The following is a 15,997-nucleotide window of genomic DNA, read 5'->3' as shown; positions in this document are numbered from 1 at the left end:
TGACCTAACGACTAGCGGGTGCGGGTCACACTGCGTCCCGGAAGATCTTGCGGCATCATAGAGAGAGGCGCTAGAGCCGTCCCCTTCCGGCCTCGTGCAGCGTTGTTTCTCTGTGGTTGCTTCCGCCGATGTTAGCGCGGCCTAGGCTAGGTCGTGCTGTCACTCGCGTCGCCTTCGCCGCCGCACTCGGGCTCCGCGCAAGGCTGAGCTGTGGCCGCGTCGCCATGGCAAAGAGCAAGTTCGAATACGTGCGGGACTTCGAAGCAGACGATACGTGTCTACCCAACTGCTGGGTCGTCGTCCGGTTGGACGGCCGCAGCTTCCACCGGTAAGGCCCGCTTCTGCCATTGGCGGCGGCAAGTGTGGTTGCCACGGGCGACGGCTCAGCCAATGAGAATGAGAGGGAACGCCTTGGCTCAGGGCGGGACTGCAGCACGCGCAAGCACCGTCCGGCGCCTAGGCTAGGAGGACCTGACCAGGATGGGAAAGGGTGACACTAAAAAAAAGCCTACCGGCTCCCTGCCAGGCCATTGATAATCGCTTTGAGCTGCCCTGTGGAGTCGAGTGGAAGGTGGCTTAAATGGCCGTCGATTCAGAGGCTTGGTCTCCTTAGCCGGCCCTATGCAATCCCAGCACAGTGGCTGTTTTTGGTGTCTATCTTAAACTTCTTTTTTTTAGATAGATTGTAAGCCCTTTGGGGGCAGGGAGACATTTTATGTATTTATTATTATATCTATGTAAACTGCTTTGGGAACTTTTGTTGAAAAACAGTATATAAATATTCGCCGTGGTCATAGATAGACAACAATTGGCTTCTATGCCCCTGTGGGATTACACCTTGAACTCTGGAAAGCCTCACTTTACAGTGTATGTCCACGTGGTTGCTGTCAGACCCTCCCTGTTGGTAGATCAGATGCCCACAAATTAACTCACAGCTTGGAAGTTAATATAAAAAATCTTAAGGAAAACTGCGCTTCTCCTGCTGCGTCTGTATAAACGGTGGAAGACTCTGGAATAGCAGCAACATAATCTGCTCATCCTGAGGAAGGCATTGGGGAGTTTGTTCCAGATGTTGTTCTTGTATTCCCAGCTGAAATAGGCCTTTTGTCAGTAGGCTTTGGTTAGATTGGCTTACATTGTGCAGTGGACACAGATGTGATGAAGATAAGCACACCTTCAATTCGTAATAGCTTTTGCTTGCTGCTATTATTTACTTATCTGCTCCTTCAAAAATTTCACACTGTTAAATACATGTTGAGAACTCCTGCAGTAGCTTTGAGAAACTTCGTTTCCCTATTTTGTGTTTGCTTTTGAAGTTTTGCTGAGCAACATGGTTTCAAGAAGCCCAATGACGATCGTGCCCTTCAGCTGATGAACAAATGTGCTCAGACAGTGATGCAAGAGCTTGAGGATATTGCCATTGCTTATGGACAAAGTGATGAATACAGCTTTGTTTTCAAAAAGAAAAGCAACTGGTTTAACAGACGGGCAAGGTAACTGGCTTTAGAGATTTCTCCTCCTGTCCCCCTTCATTCCTTTTTGCAAATAAACTCTTTCTGCAGTATGAGATGATGCCTTTCAGCATCTTCCTGTATCACTGCTGCGCAATATAGGTGTTTTCCATAGTCTTGGAAACATACCAGCAGGGATTTGAACCGGCAGCCTCTGGCTTGCTAGTCAAATCATTTCCCTGCTGCACCATTAGGTGGCTACATTTAATTGTACAGATCGGTTATTAGTCACTTTGTTTAGGCCTACCTTATTCTTGTGCCGGGCTATGTTACCAGGGTAGAAATCATAAAGTCTAAATAAAGCCATATTCATATGTTAAGGAGAACAGCAGTGCTCATGCTTACAATTCAGCAACCAGAAAAGAAGTCCCACCCCAGAGCTGTCACTCGCACCCTTGAGCCAGGTGCTCACAATTATTGTGCTGTTTGTTTGAAGGGGGCAGTGCTATAACCATGGTGGCTGGCACTTTGTGAGCAGCAACCTTGGGCAATCCAGATTGCTGCTTATGAAAGCGCCAGCTATCACAGTTAAGGTGCTTCTCTTTTAAAAAATAGCACTGTAACCTTGAGCAGCCAGTTTGAGGGGGTGAGTGACAGCTCCTGGGTGGTACTTCCTTCTCGCTTGCCGAAATGTAAACATAGGAAACTGCCGTATACTGAGTCAGACCATTGGTCTATCTAGCTCAGTATTGTCTTCACAGACTGGCAGCGGCTTCTCCAAGGTTGCAGGCAGGAATCTCTCAGCCCTATCTTGAAGAAGCCAAGGAGGGAACTTGAAACCTTCTGCTCTTCCCAGAGCGGCTTCATCCCGAGGGGAATATCTTGCAGTGCTCACACATCAAGTCTCCCATTCAGATGCAACCAGGGCAGACCCTGCTTAGCTATGGGGACAAGTCATGCTTGCTACCACAAGACCAGCTCTCCTCCCATAAGATATTCCATAACATATGAATAGGGCTTAACTGGAGCTGACGACCTGAGTCACCATCTCTGCTTTAAATCCATACATGTAATTGTGGTCTAAAAGTCATTCTAAGTGCATCATTTGCTTGGAATCCATTTTGGTCTGCTAGGCTACAAAGATTTAAAAGCAACTGTGTGTGTAAGATGTGGTGATGTGTTACTGCCCTTGGGGTTTGGTAGCAGTAGTGTACTGGAGCGGCAGGGTATAAATATTTTAAATAAATACAATAAATAATGACTTTTTGGATACATCTCATCATCCAGTCCTGAGACTTGGGCATTATGTGAACACTGCCAAAAGAGACAATGGGCCACAGAAAGCAGCTGTTAAATAGTCTTGCTTTTAATACACTGTGGAGTTGTGGAATGTTGCTTTTGTCATATAAAGAATGTATATAGAGTAGGGCTGCAATTCAGAATATGAAGACCCACCAGTTACAATACACATTAGTGTGTTCTGGCTTGTGGATATCTCAGTGACCTATTTACCATTGTGACCTATAGGCCACTGTTTGTGAAGCATTGTTGTACATCCAACATTGTTATCTAATACAATACATTCTAATAGCCAATCGGGATGAAGGGATTCAACCGGTTCTGGATGGGGTTGCAGTGCACTTCCCTTGAAAGAGCAAGTGTGCAGTTTGGGAGTACTGCCGGACTCAGCTCTGCTTTTGGATGCTCAGTTGGAGGCAGTAGCCAGAGGTGCTTTTGAACAGCTCGTGTTCCCTTGTGTGGGGGTTTGTTTAGGCTGAGGGTGATGTTATTGAATTATATTTTCTCTCTTCTTTTTGTTTTCTGTTTGAAAGCAAGTTCATGACCCATGTGGTCTCCCAGTTTGCCTCCAGCTACGTTTTCTATTGGAAGGAGTATTTTAAGGACCAGCCACTCTTATATCCCCCAGGATTTGATGGACGTGTTGTATTGTATCCTTGTGACCAGAATCTGAAGGACTATCTCAGCTGGCGGCAAGCTGATTGTAAGCCCCTCTTACAAGGGAAATTTTGTGGGGGTTTATTATTGCTGGTTAGGGGTATCTTCAAGGCTGTAGCAATAGAGGCTGCATCCCCTCCCCACTCGAGAAATTCCAGATATTTTTCTAAGGATTTAGCTCTTTTCATAAATGCATAAGCTAAACATTTTCGAAGAGGCCTAGAATATCCCATTTTGGGAAGTGGGGAGAAGCAGTCCCTGCCACCTCCCTCTGTAGCTCCATGATATAAAGAATACAGGCAGTAGTGTATGCAGATGTGCAGTACTGCATAATTTCTCTCCCATTGTGTACAGTGACCAACGAAGGGAGAAAGGGACAGGATTTATCTAATAACTTTACATGTTATACTACTTGCATTTAGGCTTTTGCTGTTTCACATTGACTTGGATTTATGTAACTATGTACCATATGTATTTGATTTATATCCTGCTTAAGCCATGAGCTCAGAGTGGCTTACAGTATTTTCTGTCAATTTAATGTCTCTGCCTCCCAGTTACCTGGCTATTGGCTTCAGTAGTGTTCTCGCTAAATTGATAGTACTGGGTTTTTGTTGTTCATCATCTGTATGAATTGAGGGATGAAAAACAGCTGCATAGTGTGGAAGTTTATCTACTTTTATGTCCTAGGATATTTTGATATGATGACAGATAAAATGTTGACGTATGTTACTGAAAGAAAATGAACTTCCATAAAATGCCTGCTTTTTGTATGAACATCGTGCTGCTTCAAAAAATGTGTCTTATTGTAATTGCTTCACTGGAGGTAAACTTGTTTAATACACTCTCCAGTCTAAAAATTGCAATATGAAATTTTTTTAATTGTTGGTATTCCTGCAGGCCACATTAATAATCTCTACAACACAGTATTTTGGATCCTTGTACAGAGAAGTGGCTTGACACCTGTGCAAGCACAAAAGAGATTAAAGGTATGAAACTCCTAAGATCCTGTTCTAGGTAGAATGATCATTCATGTCTCATTTTTGAATCCAGCATTCTAACCATTAGGGATGTGCACGGAACCATGGATGTGTGGTTCAAAGCTAGCAGGGGTGCGACTTTAAGGGTGCGGGAGGATGCACTCATCCCTCCCGCCCCATTTCCCCCTCTGGTGCTCCTTCCTGGTAAAAACCTTCAGGGCGGCAACATACCTCCCTGCCGCCCTTTCCTTGTCTGTGGCCAGAAGTACTGGGTGCGCGCGCACCCGTCTGACGTGCATGCGTGCAATGGGCACACACGCACCCAGTACTTCTGGCCACTTCCGGATGAGGAAGGGGTGGCAGGGAGGTACGCTGCCGCCCCGAAGGTTTTTACCAGGAAGGAGCGCTGGCAGGTAAAAAATGGCAGGAAGGGTGAGTGCACCCCCCCCCGCCCTTAAATTTGCACCCCCACCAGCTTCAAACCGGCCCCAGGATTCGAACCTGTTTAGAGGCCCATAAAAGGGCCTCCAAACAGGTCCTTGCACATCCCTACTAACCATTTTGCACCCAAAGCTGTGGGCTTGTGCTTACAGTTCTGTGTTAGTTTTCAGATCATAAGGATAATATGTTTTCAGAGAGTGCACTGAAGTTTTGAAAATAGGGGCTTTAACTAAAATAGGGGTTTAACTAAGGAATGAATGAATTCAAGCTAATTTAAACACATTTTTAAGTGGGGGGAAAGATCCTATTCTATGCATGTCAATTGTTGAAAGTTTTGTTTAACTGATACCAAGTGAGTATTGCTTTGCCGTTTATTAGTGCTCAGGTGTTCTACCGTAGAAGCAGAGATATGACTGATTTCTGAAGATTCCATTTTTTGCTTTGTAGCAGTTAATTTGGGGAATATGTTTATTCTAACTTTGCACTGAGAAAGTGTTCATCAATCTATAATGTTGGAACAACTGGTTTGTTTCCCTAATCCACTGTTCCACAAGTCGAAACTAATGGGTGTATCTTAGAGTCAACACTTGGATGTAATGCAGGGTTTTACTAAGTTACCATTGTTCTAATGGAAGGTAGTTATATCCCTTTCCCCTTCAGTTTCCTACAGTGCATGCCATCCAGAAGCAGGTTTTGCGGGGAGAGCACAGTGGCTCCAGTGGGGAGAAAAGGATGGGAAAGTCCTGTTCCATGAGCTTTCTTCTTTGTGTGCTACTTTTGATACAACCCATTATGTTTGAAATGGCTAACAAACTGATAAAGCATAAACATACCAGCTGACATCCAGAGCAGCCTAACATAGGCGCTCCTAACATGAGTACCCATGCAGCACTAATCCCAGTGCTTCTGTGTGCTCCCTTGAACATATGGGCTGCAAGAACACAAATATTTTTCTGAGCTTGCCTGTGTTCTGAGGTACATTTTGAGAGGAAACATGTCTCTGATGGTCAAGCAGCGTTTCTACTTTAATAGAGCACTTTTGAAGTATGTGCAACCTTCAAAAAGAATTTGTGCTCTTGCTCAAGACTGCTCGTGCTTTGTGGGGAGTGCGGATTAGTGCTCCTTAAGATTGGCCACACATTAGGTTGCTCTAGATGTCAGCCACTATTCTTTTGAATGATAGCCAACTATATGTTTTTAAAAAGGGAACAAAGTTGTTATTGCAAGTATGTGTATAGGAGCAAAGATTACTGTGGAAGAAACCTAATGCTCCTAAGTTAGATCATTGGGTGAAAAAAAACTGGCATATGATAAGTGAAATTTCAGCAATTATATATATGCAGGCTGGATTATTGGAAACAGCTTTGTGGAAGTTATGATGTGTGACAAAATATGCTAGATTTTTATGACAAACATTGTGTCGTGCACACCCTTTAAGGCAAAGCTAGATACAAAAAGTAGGTCTTTCTGGAAAAGCCCTTTTGTATATGTTTTTCTTTTTTCTGTTTTTTTCTTCTAGCTTTGTGGTGTGTTCAACTTTATAAAGAATAACAACAACACCAAAAATCACAGTAAAAGGACAGTAGAACATAGCAGGATCTCCACAACACAGCAGCCACTAAAAATCCAAATCAAAGTAGAGAAGGGGCTTGGTAGATTCCGCCCCCCAGGGACAGTGTATTTGTAGGAGTGCAAAGTTGCTGTCCAATGTGATCTGGGGAGAAATTCTTTCCTGTTTCACTCAGACCAGAATGGAGAGTAAAGCTTGTTCATCATGTGTGCAATTATGAAGAAATGTAATGTTCTTTTGTGTGTGACTTTTAATATGAATAAGATATCCCCCCCCCCTTTTATCTTCAGGGAACTCTTGCAAGTGACAAGAATGAGATCTTATTTTCTGAATTCAACATTAACTACAACAATGAACCCTTGATTTATAGGAAAGGAACTATTCTAGTGTGGCAAAAGGTAAAATAATGTTGACATGTACTCATATGTTGTGGGGGAGAGAATTTGCTTTTGAAAATGGAATTTGAATTTGTAATGTACTAATCCTGCACATTTGCATTGGCTTATTTATTTATGATCTACTGTTACATGATATGTTTCATAGTCTGCTTAATAGTGTTTAGGATTGGGCTCTAAGTAACTTGAAAACTACTACAAAAATTATTATTGTTGTTATATAAGATGAATAAACCACTTTTCAACAAAAGGTTTTCAAAGTGGTTTATATAGTAGAAGAATAGAGAAGATGGTTCCATGTCCAAAAGGGGCTCACAGCCTAAACACGCACAAAAACAAAACACCAAAACAAGGAGACATGAGCAACAGCTGCTGGATAGACATTAGCCCTATTCAGTTGTTAATGAAAAAGGATGCTCCAGACTAACACTGCACCAATGCTTGTATGTGTGGAATTTCAGAGACCTCCCCTTCTCCTGGAAGCACTTTGTGCCACCCAAAAATAATTCCCTAGGGGCTGCACAGTGTTCAGGGACAACATGTTTTTGGATGTCACACAACACTTCCAGGAGGATAAGTTGTCAGACTTTGTGTCACCCTTCTGCTGTGCTCTTTAGAAGTATTGGTGCTATGGGAGAAGCACTGGTGCTTCTGAAGAGTTCAAATAACTCATTCCAGTGCTCAGTCAGTGAAAGCGGGGCACATATTTTGACAGCCTCTCCTCCCGGAAGTGCTATGTGACATCCAAAAATATGTCCCTGAGCATTGTGCAGCCCTCAAAGATGTATTTTTGGGTGGCAACCTCTGCTTCTTGGGGAAGGGGAGGTTATTCACATTCTCTACACATACAAGAACTGGTGCAGTGCTGGTCTGAAACCCTCCTGTAGCACCAGTGCTTTGGATGTCCGCCACTGTGCTGTCCCCCTGCTACATATAAGGAGAGCCACCATTATAAAAAATATCTCTTGCCTAGTTAACTGGGGTGTTTTGAACAGTTTTTCCTATGTTTCTGTGAGATGATAGCTGTAAAATAAATAATCTCTGATCTTGGGCACAAGATAAAATGGTAACTCCTGCAAGGAGACCAAAGAAAGACTGCATATTATAGGTATTTTCCAAGATCTTGCAGAAAACTATGAAAGCCAAGGAGACATATTAACAGCCATTGGAAATGCTGTTTCCATTCGGGCTGGCTTTGGGAAGTTTAATGTTTTCAGGATGTTCAGTTAAACTGTAACTTAATTTTAATCAGATATTTCAGTATGTTTTCGTATTTTGTTGCCTGCTTTATTTTCCTCTTCCTTCCTTGTTCTGCTTGTTTTTTGTATTTTGGTTATTAAATTGTAAGTCATAATTTTAAATTGTAAGAATTATGTATGTTTTAATCTGTTATTTTTTTTCCAACTTAAAGAAGCTATTTACATGCTCAGTGAAAACTGGGCTAGGGAAGCCCAGCCTGGTTTTCGCTGTGCGTGAGAACGGCCAGGAGCTACATGGCTCCTGGCAGTGGTGAGCCCTGTAATTAGGCTAAGTGATCATGTGTTGCTGCCACGTGGCTTCTCACAGCACCAACATACCACTCACATGGTGAATTATGGAGCTTTTGGGAGCCGGGAGGCCCCCAAAGCTCCTGGCTCCCAACTGGCTCTGGGATGGAGCTGGTAATTGTCTCGGCAGCCAGTCTGGCTGCCCCAGGGAAGGCTGGGCAGTCACCTGCGGGGAGGGGTAAGTTAACCCACTCTCCCTGCAGACATGCCCAAAACTCTTCACATGGATTGTGTGAAGAGCTTCAAAGAATATCAGCTCACTGATCATATTAATGCAAATAAAAACAGTTTATTGCAAAATGGCAGCTAGACCTTTCCTTACTTGCTGTAGTGGATTAAAGCCTTTGTCTCGGAGCAAGCTCACGTGAGGGAAAGAAATGCTGAATCATCCCTGCAGAGCTGCCTGGCTAAGTTTCTCCTAAAACTATTCAGTATTGTCGGTAGGTTCAAAATGCTGCCACCAAACACCCTAAAACCTGCAGAGAACGAGACCAGTGGATTGGGTGCTGTAATCCAAGGTTCCTCTAACTGAGTATTGGGCAAATACAAACAAACCTTCCATGTGTAAGCTTCCACGGGATGAGAAAAACTGATAGTTGCTGAACATTTGAGGATGTGTTTGCACCAGAATAAACCCCCTTCACACACACACACACACACACACACACACACACACACACACACACACTCTCTCACTCTTTCTGGAGTTAAAAACCAACTTGGAGAGGCTTGTAAAAAGAACTTTTAAAAACCCAGTTTTATTCAATTACTCCAGACTGCTGCTGTCTGAGGCTTCTAGCTTTCCTAGATAGACTCAAAAATATTTAGTAGGCTGCAAAAATAGGTTATCTTAGGCATGCTTAAATGTTTATAGTGTCTTTTGCAATGCCCTAAGTAGGGTTGGCCGTAGGCTAGTGTTTCTTATTTTAATTACATTGCAGCTAAACAATACTAGAACAGTATTGGGGATATACAAAGCGCACACCAAAGAAACAGAAATTCTAATGCAAAGTCTGACTAAACAAAGGAAAGAAAGAAAAGATCATGCCGTCGAGTTGGTGTCAACTCCTGGCGACCACAGAGCCATGTGATTTTCTTGGTAGAATACAGGAGGGGTTTACCATTGGCCTGCACAGTATGAGATGATGACTTTTCAGCACCTTCCTATAAGCAGGATGCTTCCCTGCTGCACCATTAGGTGGCTCTGACTAAACAAATTTCCCCCTAAAATTAATCTTCCCGAAGCCAAAGCCCTGGCTCCTTGCCTTTAACTCACCAAACTCCTGGTGAGAATTCAAGCTTCCTGTCTTACAAGGATCTGCAAAGTCATTCTCCTGCATCCCAATCTCCATGGCCATATGTCCTCCTGTGCACCTTCAGTTTAGCTTCTACTAACAAAGAACTCCCCTCTTCCTGGCAACAGCTCTCTAGGTCTCACCTACCTGGTGTGCTGATTGGTTGAGCCCTGGAGTTCACCAGCCTGTCAGTCAGGACAGGGTTCACTTCCAATTAACTCTTTAGGGAAAGGGAGTAGTAGTAGTACGTTTATTGCGGTCACAGACCAGATAGGGAAAGGGGGTGGCTGATCACTACACTTGCTTACTTCAGCACTTATTTAAGCCTTATAAAGGTGTGTGTGTGTGTGTGTGTGTGTGTGTATGAGAAAATCAAAGGAACAGAAAAATGGGGTGGTGGTGGTAAGGGAAAGGAGTAAGCAGATAGAGAGGTGGTGGGAAAGGAAGAAAGGGGAGAGAGAAAGAGAAGGGTGGCTTAGTGTTCTTAAGGGGAAACCCCAGGGAGCATGCATTGTGGTGTTTTGTTGTTGTTTTGAGAGTATTTTTGTTTATACTCTCTTGCATTGATTGGAAGCAGGGCAGAGAGAATCTTGCCCCACATGGCCACTCAATTTCCTTTAAGGGGCAGAGTGACCTGATTGAGTCTCAGCAGGCTTCATGACCCAGTATAATTCCTTTTGCTGTCCACAATTATATGCCACGTAGGTGGACCATATCTTTATTGTCCTGATAATGGTCCATCGTCTTGTACATCTCTTTATGTATTTATGCCATCAACTACATTTTTAAAGAAAGGTGCCAACTCAAACAACGTATCACCAGTGTTTTCAAAATATGAGTATCCCCAAAATCCAAACATCTTGCTACTCAGCAGTTTTTTCTCTCAGGCAAAAATCACAGCATTTAGACAGACTGGATATGTTTTCTTTCCCAAAGGATCCTATGGGGGTTTGAGGAAAAGGTTAAACATTTGTTTAAAATCGTCTGCTTGTCCATTTCTTTTGTGGGTTGGGTGGTAGGTACTACCCATCATGTCCTACCACCCAAACCACTTAGGAGCTACCCATGGAGAACCATGGGATGCTGTGAGTTTCACCATTGTTCCCTAGGGCCAAAACGCTCAAAACACTTCAAGGTTTATTCTGTCGAAACAACTGGTTCGACCACTGTTTTGACGAAACATTGCGGCCATCTGCATTTTGTGTTGAGCTCAAAACAAAACACAAAATTCATTTAATCCCTAGTGGTGTTATTGTCCTGTAAGGCTGTAATGCAATAAGAGGCTCCATACAATTTCAGAAAATTGTCTCACAAAAGTGATGGAAATGATTGGGCTAAGTGCAGAATAGTGGCTGAAGTGTTGTGTTTGGATTGGACTGAAATTGATTAACCAGTGGGATTGCATATTAAAGGCAAGGTTGGTTTGTGTATTTTAGGGGGCTATTTTGGTTGTGGGATACTATTGTAATGGGAAATGTGAAGAATATTAAAGATGACTTTTTCTAGAAATGAATAGCTTTTGTTAAAAACTGAAAGTTCACACTTCCTTTACTAACTTGAAAAGGTGCCTTTGAAGTTTGGTAATATCCCCTTTAACTGAATAATTGATTAAATAAATGTGCATATGTAGTTACATTTACAGAAAGTTCTGTAGTTGGCTGGCAGCTATCATTTTGATGTGGAAAAGCCATGGCTATTTTTGGACAATATGTCTGTTAGTTCTCTCAAGTGCATAAGGGAAGAATATGAGCACTTGTCTTCTGCCTTTGGTGAGATATCTTGCTGCCACTCAATTGCTCAACACTATTTTAAATAATATATAAGCCATGTGTTGAGGGTGGCTCACACAAACGACCTCACTGCAGTTAGGTTGGTGAGATAGCATAACAGATAGGGAGAAGGTGCACGCACCCATGTTCCTCCTCCATGTATCTGAGGGGCTGGTTGATGTATTGTCTGAACTGGTACACTGCAGCCCTAAAAATAAGTGAAGCTTGAATTGCCCTCTAGCCTTCAAATAATTTATCTCTGTTATTCCACGTTATTTGTCTCTTGTATTTTTAGGTAAATCATGTCATTAAGAAAAAAATTAAAGTTCCAGAGGAATCAGAAGAGAGAGAAGTTGAAGTGACCCGGATGAAGACTACAGCAATCCCTTTGCATTGTGACATCATTGGGGATCAGTTCTGGGACCAGTATCCTGAAATCCTAGCTGATGATAGCTGACTATTCCCTTTTGGATTCTGGTGTGAATAACTCTGTACAGTTTACTCTGCAAGGACCATATCATGAGGGATAGATTGCTGGCCCCATTTGGATATACTGTGCTGCAGCCATGTCACCAAAGGGTACACAAATAATGCCTTTTTTTATCTGAAAAGAACTATTTTTAAAAGCCATGTAATATTTGTATTGTCATGGATGTGTAGGTTTCCCATCTAAGTGGGCACCTTATAATAATAACAACATTGTCATGTTGACAAAAAATGATAGCAGAAAAGGAATGCCTTTAATTTAGTACCAGCCCTCCAAGGCACTCTATTGGTGTTAGTCCCATGAGGTGTTAAGCTGCCCATTTAAAACGCTGAAAACATTTAGACTCCTGCTTCAAATTAAGTTCTATCATCAGGGAGCCGAGTTACAAATTATCCTAGTTCCTAATGTCTCTGGATTATATGAGTGATAAACAAAATACCCTGCAAGTAGCTGAAACTAATTAGGAAGTTTTCTCTCAAGTGTAAATTAGTTCTGGCCTTTTTGAAAGCTATGGAAACATAATTTCCCTCTGTAATCGTACATTTATTGTTTAGACTCTCTTCTTGCTGCTTTACTGATTATTAGAGATGGTCTCAGGTGGCACAACTAGAGTAATAAAGTTGTTGTATAAAGGGGGTATTGCAGCAGGGCATGTTTGCAGGTCATGCTCTCATTTTTCTGCTGCCTGGGAAGCTATCCAGTTCCTGCTGTTGAGGATTGTGGCAGCCAACTTTACTGAAAGTTCTTGGTTCCTATGGTGGTGGAGTTCATAGAGCTGGTGTTGCTATTTTGCATCTCCTTGTGGCAGAGCTATGAAATAACAAGATCTGTTTCAAGAGAGGGGGAAAAGGAAGGAATTTGGAGGGACTGTTCAAAGACTGGCCTATAACAAGGGTTGAAAGGAGGTTTGTAGATAGATAGTTGAACGGTCATTCTAACCTTCATCCTCTGCCTTTCTCCATTCTCTTTACTTTAAAGGAAACAATTTCAGGCATTTTAATCTCATTGCCTGTTTGGAAAAGCTGTAATAATACAAATAAAAATCATTTATCTGACCTGGTGGCCATCATCATTAATACAGAGTAACCAAAGAAATATATTCAAGCCATGTTGATGATAAGTATTTAAATGATGGTTGCAATCTTGTATCAAGAATCCATTGATGGCGCATAAAATGATATAGTTATCTGGTGATTAATCCCGTGGACACAGGATACAGTACTGCAGCTCGGATACACGTTTTGGCAATTGAACATGGTGGACTTACATGTTCAGTTGTTACTACATACAACACTGAATGTAGATATTAGGAAACTGATACAACAAATGCATTAACAGACTATAGGTGTATGTTTTTGTATGCTATGAGCTACATTACCATTGCAACCAAATAACTTTGTCGTTGTGCCTTCTACATGGTCATGGTGATCAGGGGCATAGCAAGGCTGGAGTGGGCCCTGGGACAAGAGGCCTCTGCCCTGCCTCTTTTTCAGAGAGGTACGGAGGTGAGGGTCTAGGGACACTTGTCCCCCTGTGTTCAATTGAAGCTGTTTAGATTTTTCTTTGTGCTATAAAAGTTGTTCGGCTCAAACAAGAAGTGTTTCCAGTTCCCAGTACTTTGGCCCAGCCTGCATTTGTGCCCCTTAAAATGCTTCAATTCAGATGCAATACTGACAGCTGTTTGTTTTGGACTAGTCAGGGCAACTGCTGGAAAATAAAAGCTGATATTGTGAATCACTTAAAATCTGCTTGGAATTGCATTCTTCTTAAACACATGCAGAGCTCTTGAAAGTGGGCCACCTCCAGCCTCAGAGACACAATGTCTCTCAATACCAGTTGCAGGGGAGCAACAGCTCTCCCCAGAGGCATCTGGTGGGCCACTATGTGAAACAGATGCTGGACTAGATAGGCCTAGAGCCTGATCCAGCAGGGCTGTTTTTATGTTCTTAAAGGTTCTGTGTGCCTGGTTGTACATTGTACCTGTTGTCTTGATGGCTCATACCCTTTCAGTCACATGAAGGCAATTATTATTTGCCATGAACAATTTGCAAGTAGCTACTGAGAAGTCTGCTAGAGAACGTTTAAGTATTTTGTGGAGCAGCCCATGTTAGAGAAAAAATATGACTAGGTTTTGTTGCTAGCACTGCTTTTTTGCTGCCCCACAGAAGCCTCTCTGCCTATGTTGGAGATTGCAGGCATGTGGGTCTCACTTTTGACATGATCAGGAGCCTTAAAGGATCGTGAGCTCTGCATTTGTTGGCATATTGGGAAATAGTCAGTAGGCAGTGGGATAGTTACCCCTAGATTTAACAACTGCAAAAGAACCAAATTGAAAGGGAGCTCGCCTCCTGCTTTCCCCTGAGTAGGGAGACTTCACCTCAGGTGGGACACCTGAGTAGACTCCCAAAATTAACTCACAGTTAACTCTCCGTTCACATCTCTCTGCAGGATTGACCCTCCTTTGGTTTATGGCAAGGAAGTCAGATAAGGCTCCGGGAATGCACATCCCATCCTTATCAACAGAAGGCTGAAGTGGGCAATAGGAACCTAGAAATGTACCCATTAACAAAAAAAAAAAAAAAAAGAGTTCCTGTGTTTGCATGTTCAACCACTCCATTTGCATCATCCTACTCACTCATCGTGTTGTAGCGCAGTGCATCAGACAAGACAATGGGATCTTTTGACATTCCCCAGAACTGTCCTAGTCAAGAAAGGTGGTCAAATGGAATGTTGCACACACACACCCCGGAAATGTTCTTGGGTATATCAAACCCCAATTCCATGATCCAGTGTGCTCCTTTTCAACCCATACACACCTTGGAGTCACCAGCAACTTGGGCGATTTGCTGCTCACATGCCATAACACCAGGCTGTGTCCAGCTCTTCATGTCAATTTCCATATCAGTTCCCTGGCCTAACCTGATCTGCCCAGTCTTCCTCGCCAACACAGGAAGCTGCTTCCACGAAGGAGGCACCCTCGTGGATTCAACTCTTATCATCTAAGCCCAGGTCTTCTCACCCCTGCTTCTGGCCGAGCTGTCCCTGAGGAACGAGGTCTCTCAGTTCTCTCTGGTCTCTCAAGAAGCCCCGGAGTCTCTGCACCAATAGAAGCTTGGATAACATGAACATTTGCCCCTCGCTGGGCCCATCTCTATCCCTGCTCTTTTTTCTTAAATCCAGTCACCTTCTCAAAGCCCCTTTCTCTAGTCTGCCTGGAAATTCATACAATAAGGACTTTAAGCTAAAATGCCTCTTTGCAGTTGAATGTACCTTTAATAGGATTGCTCTGATCACCCACTTCTTTCCACTGCACCCCTCCCTTCAGTAAACCCTTCTTTTGAATTTTGAAACTTCAACCTTGCCTCAGACCAGTTATTTCCTGGGTCCATGATTTTGTGAAAATTGAATATGATGTGGAACTGTTCTACCCAGAGCTAATTTCCACACACAACCCCGAACATAATCTTGGGGTGTTCACCAATCGGGACAGTTTCATTAACAGTTTATCTAGGTTTGTTTGTGATTAACACAGAACAGCAAAATCCTGGCTAGAGAGGGTCTGTAGGATGACCAAAGGGTCATTCATTTGGGCTCTCGGAAGTAAGGTAGGTTTTACCCTGTGATGCAATCATCACTTTACCCATATATTTCTTGTTAGGAATCTGAGATGGGTACTGTACTTCTGGTTTGCATGATCAACTATGTAAATCACATCAGTTGTACACTCTCTCACCACATAAATGTCCTGGCTAGTGAGAACTTTTACCATTTATTGTCCACAACCAGTATGAGAACTCTTATGGTTTTTATAGTTAACTGCTTTTATCTTTTTATTTTTAATTTGAATCATTTTTTTAAATGGTAGTTTTAAATGTTTTTTTAGCCTGCTCTTTTAACTTGTTTAATTGTATTAATATTTTATTATTCGCCGCAGATGGCAATGGTATTCTATCAAAGACAACCACAGGGCTCTGTGGTCGCCAGGAGTCGACACCGACTCGACGGCACACTTTATCTTTACTACCTGAATGCGCATTACTGTATGTTTGAAAGCGTGGGCTTTCCCGCATTTCTATGCATCCTTATAAGCGCACTAGAGCTTCTAATTT

At 42.7% G+C, this 15,997-nt stretch overlaps 1 protein-coding gene across 8 annotated transcripts in view; it reads left to right on the top strand.

Moving 5' to 3' along the window:
* Positions 1-44: 44 nt before the first annotated feature.
* Positions 45-15,997, top strand: part of THG1L (tRNA-histidine guanylyltransferase 1 like) — a 42,035-nt gene continuing 26,082 nt past the window's right edge. Inside the window, exons 1-7 of one of the 8 annotated variants that reach the window (XR_008315453.1) lie at positions 68-328; positions 1,317-1,493; positions 3,284-3,453; positions 4,305-4,393; positions 6,686-6,793; positions 11,697-11,980; positions 14,337-15,244. Coding sequence is in view for 6 of the 8 variants with exons in the window: in XM_053292164.1 (XP_053148139.1) it covers positions 129-328; positions 1,317-1,493; positions 3,284-3,453; positions 4,305-4,393; positions 6,686-6,793; positions 11,697-11,858 (906 nt within the window). In the remaining 2 variants the exon portion in view is untranslated. Of the gene's footprint in view, positions 329-408; positions 651-1,316; positions 1,494-3,283; positions 3,454-4,304; positions 4,394-6,344; positions 6,663-6,685; positions 6,794-11,696; positions 12,944-14,336; positions 15,245-15,997 lie in introns of those variants that run through there. The other 7 variants (XR_008315452.1, XM_053292164.1, XM_053292167.1 and 4 more) reach the window with 7 other exon arrangements.

This window comes from Hemicordylus capensis, chromosome 2 (genome assembly GCF_027244095.1).
Source record: "Hemicordylus capensis ecotype Gifberg chromosome 2, rHemCap1.1.pri, whole genome shotgun sequence".
Taxonomy (NCBI): Eukaryota; Metazoa; Chordata; class Lepidosauria; order Squamata; family Cordylidae; genus Hemicordylus; species Hemicordylus capensis.
Note: the sequence above shows the minus strand (reverse complement) of the source record. Positions and strands in the feature narration are given on the sequence as shown.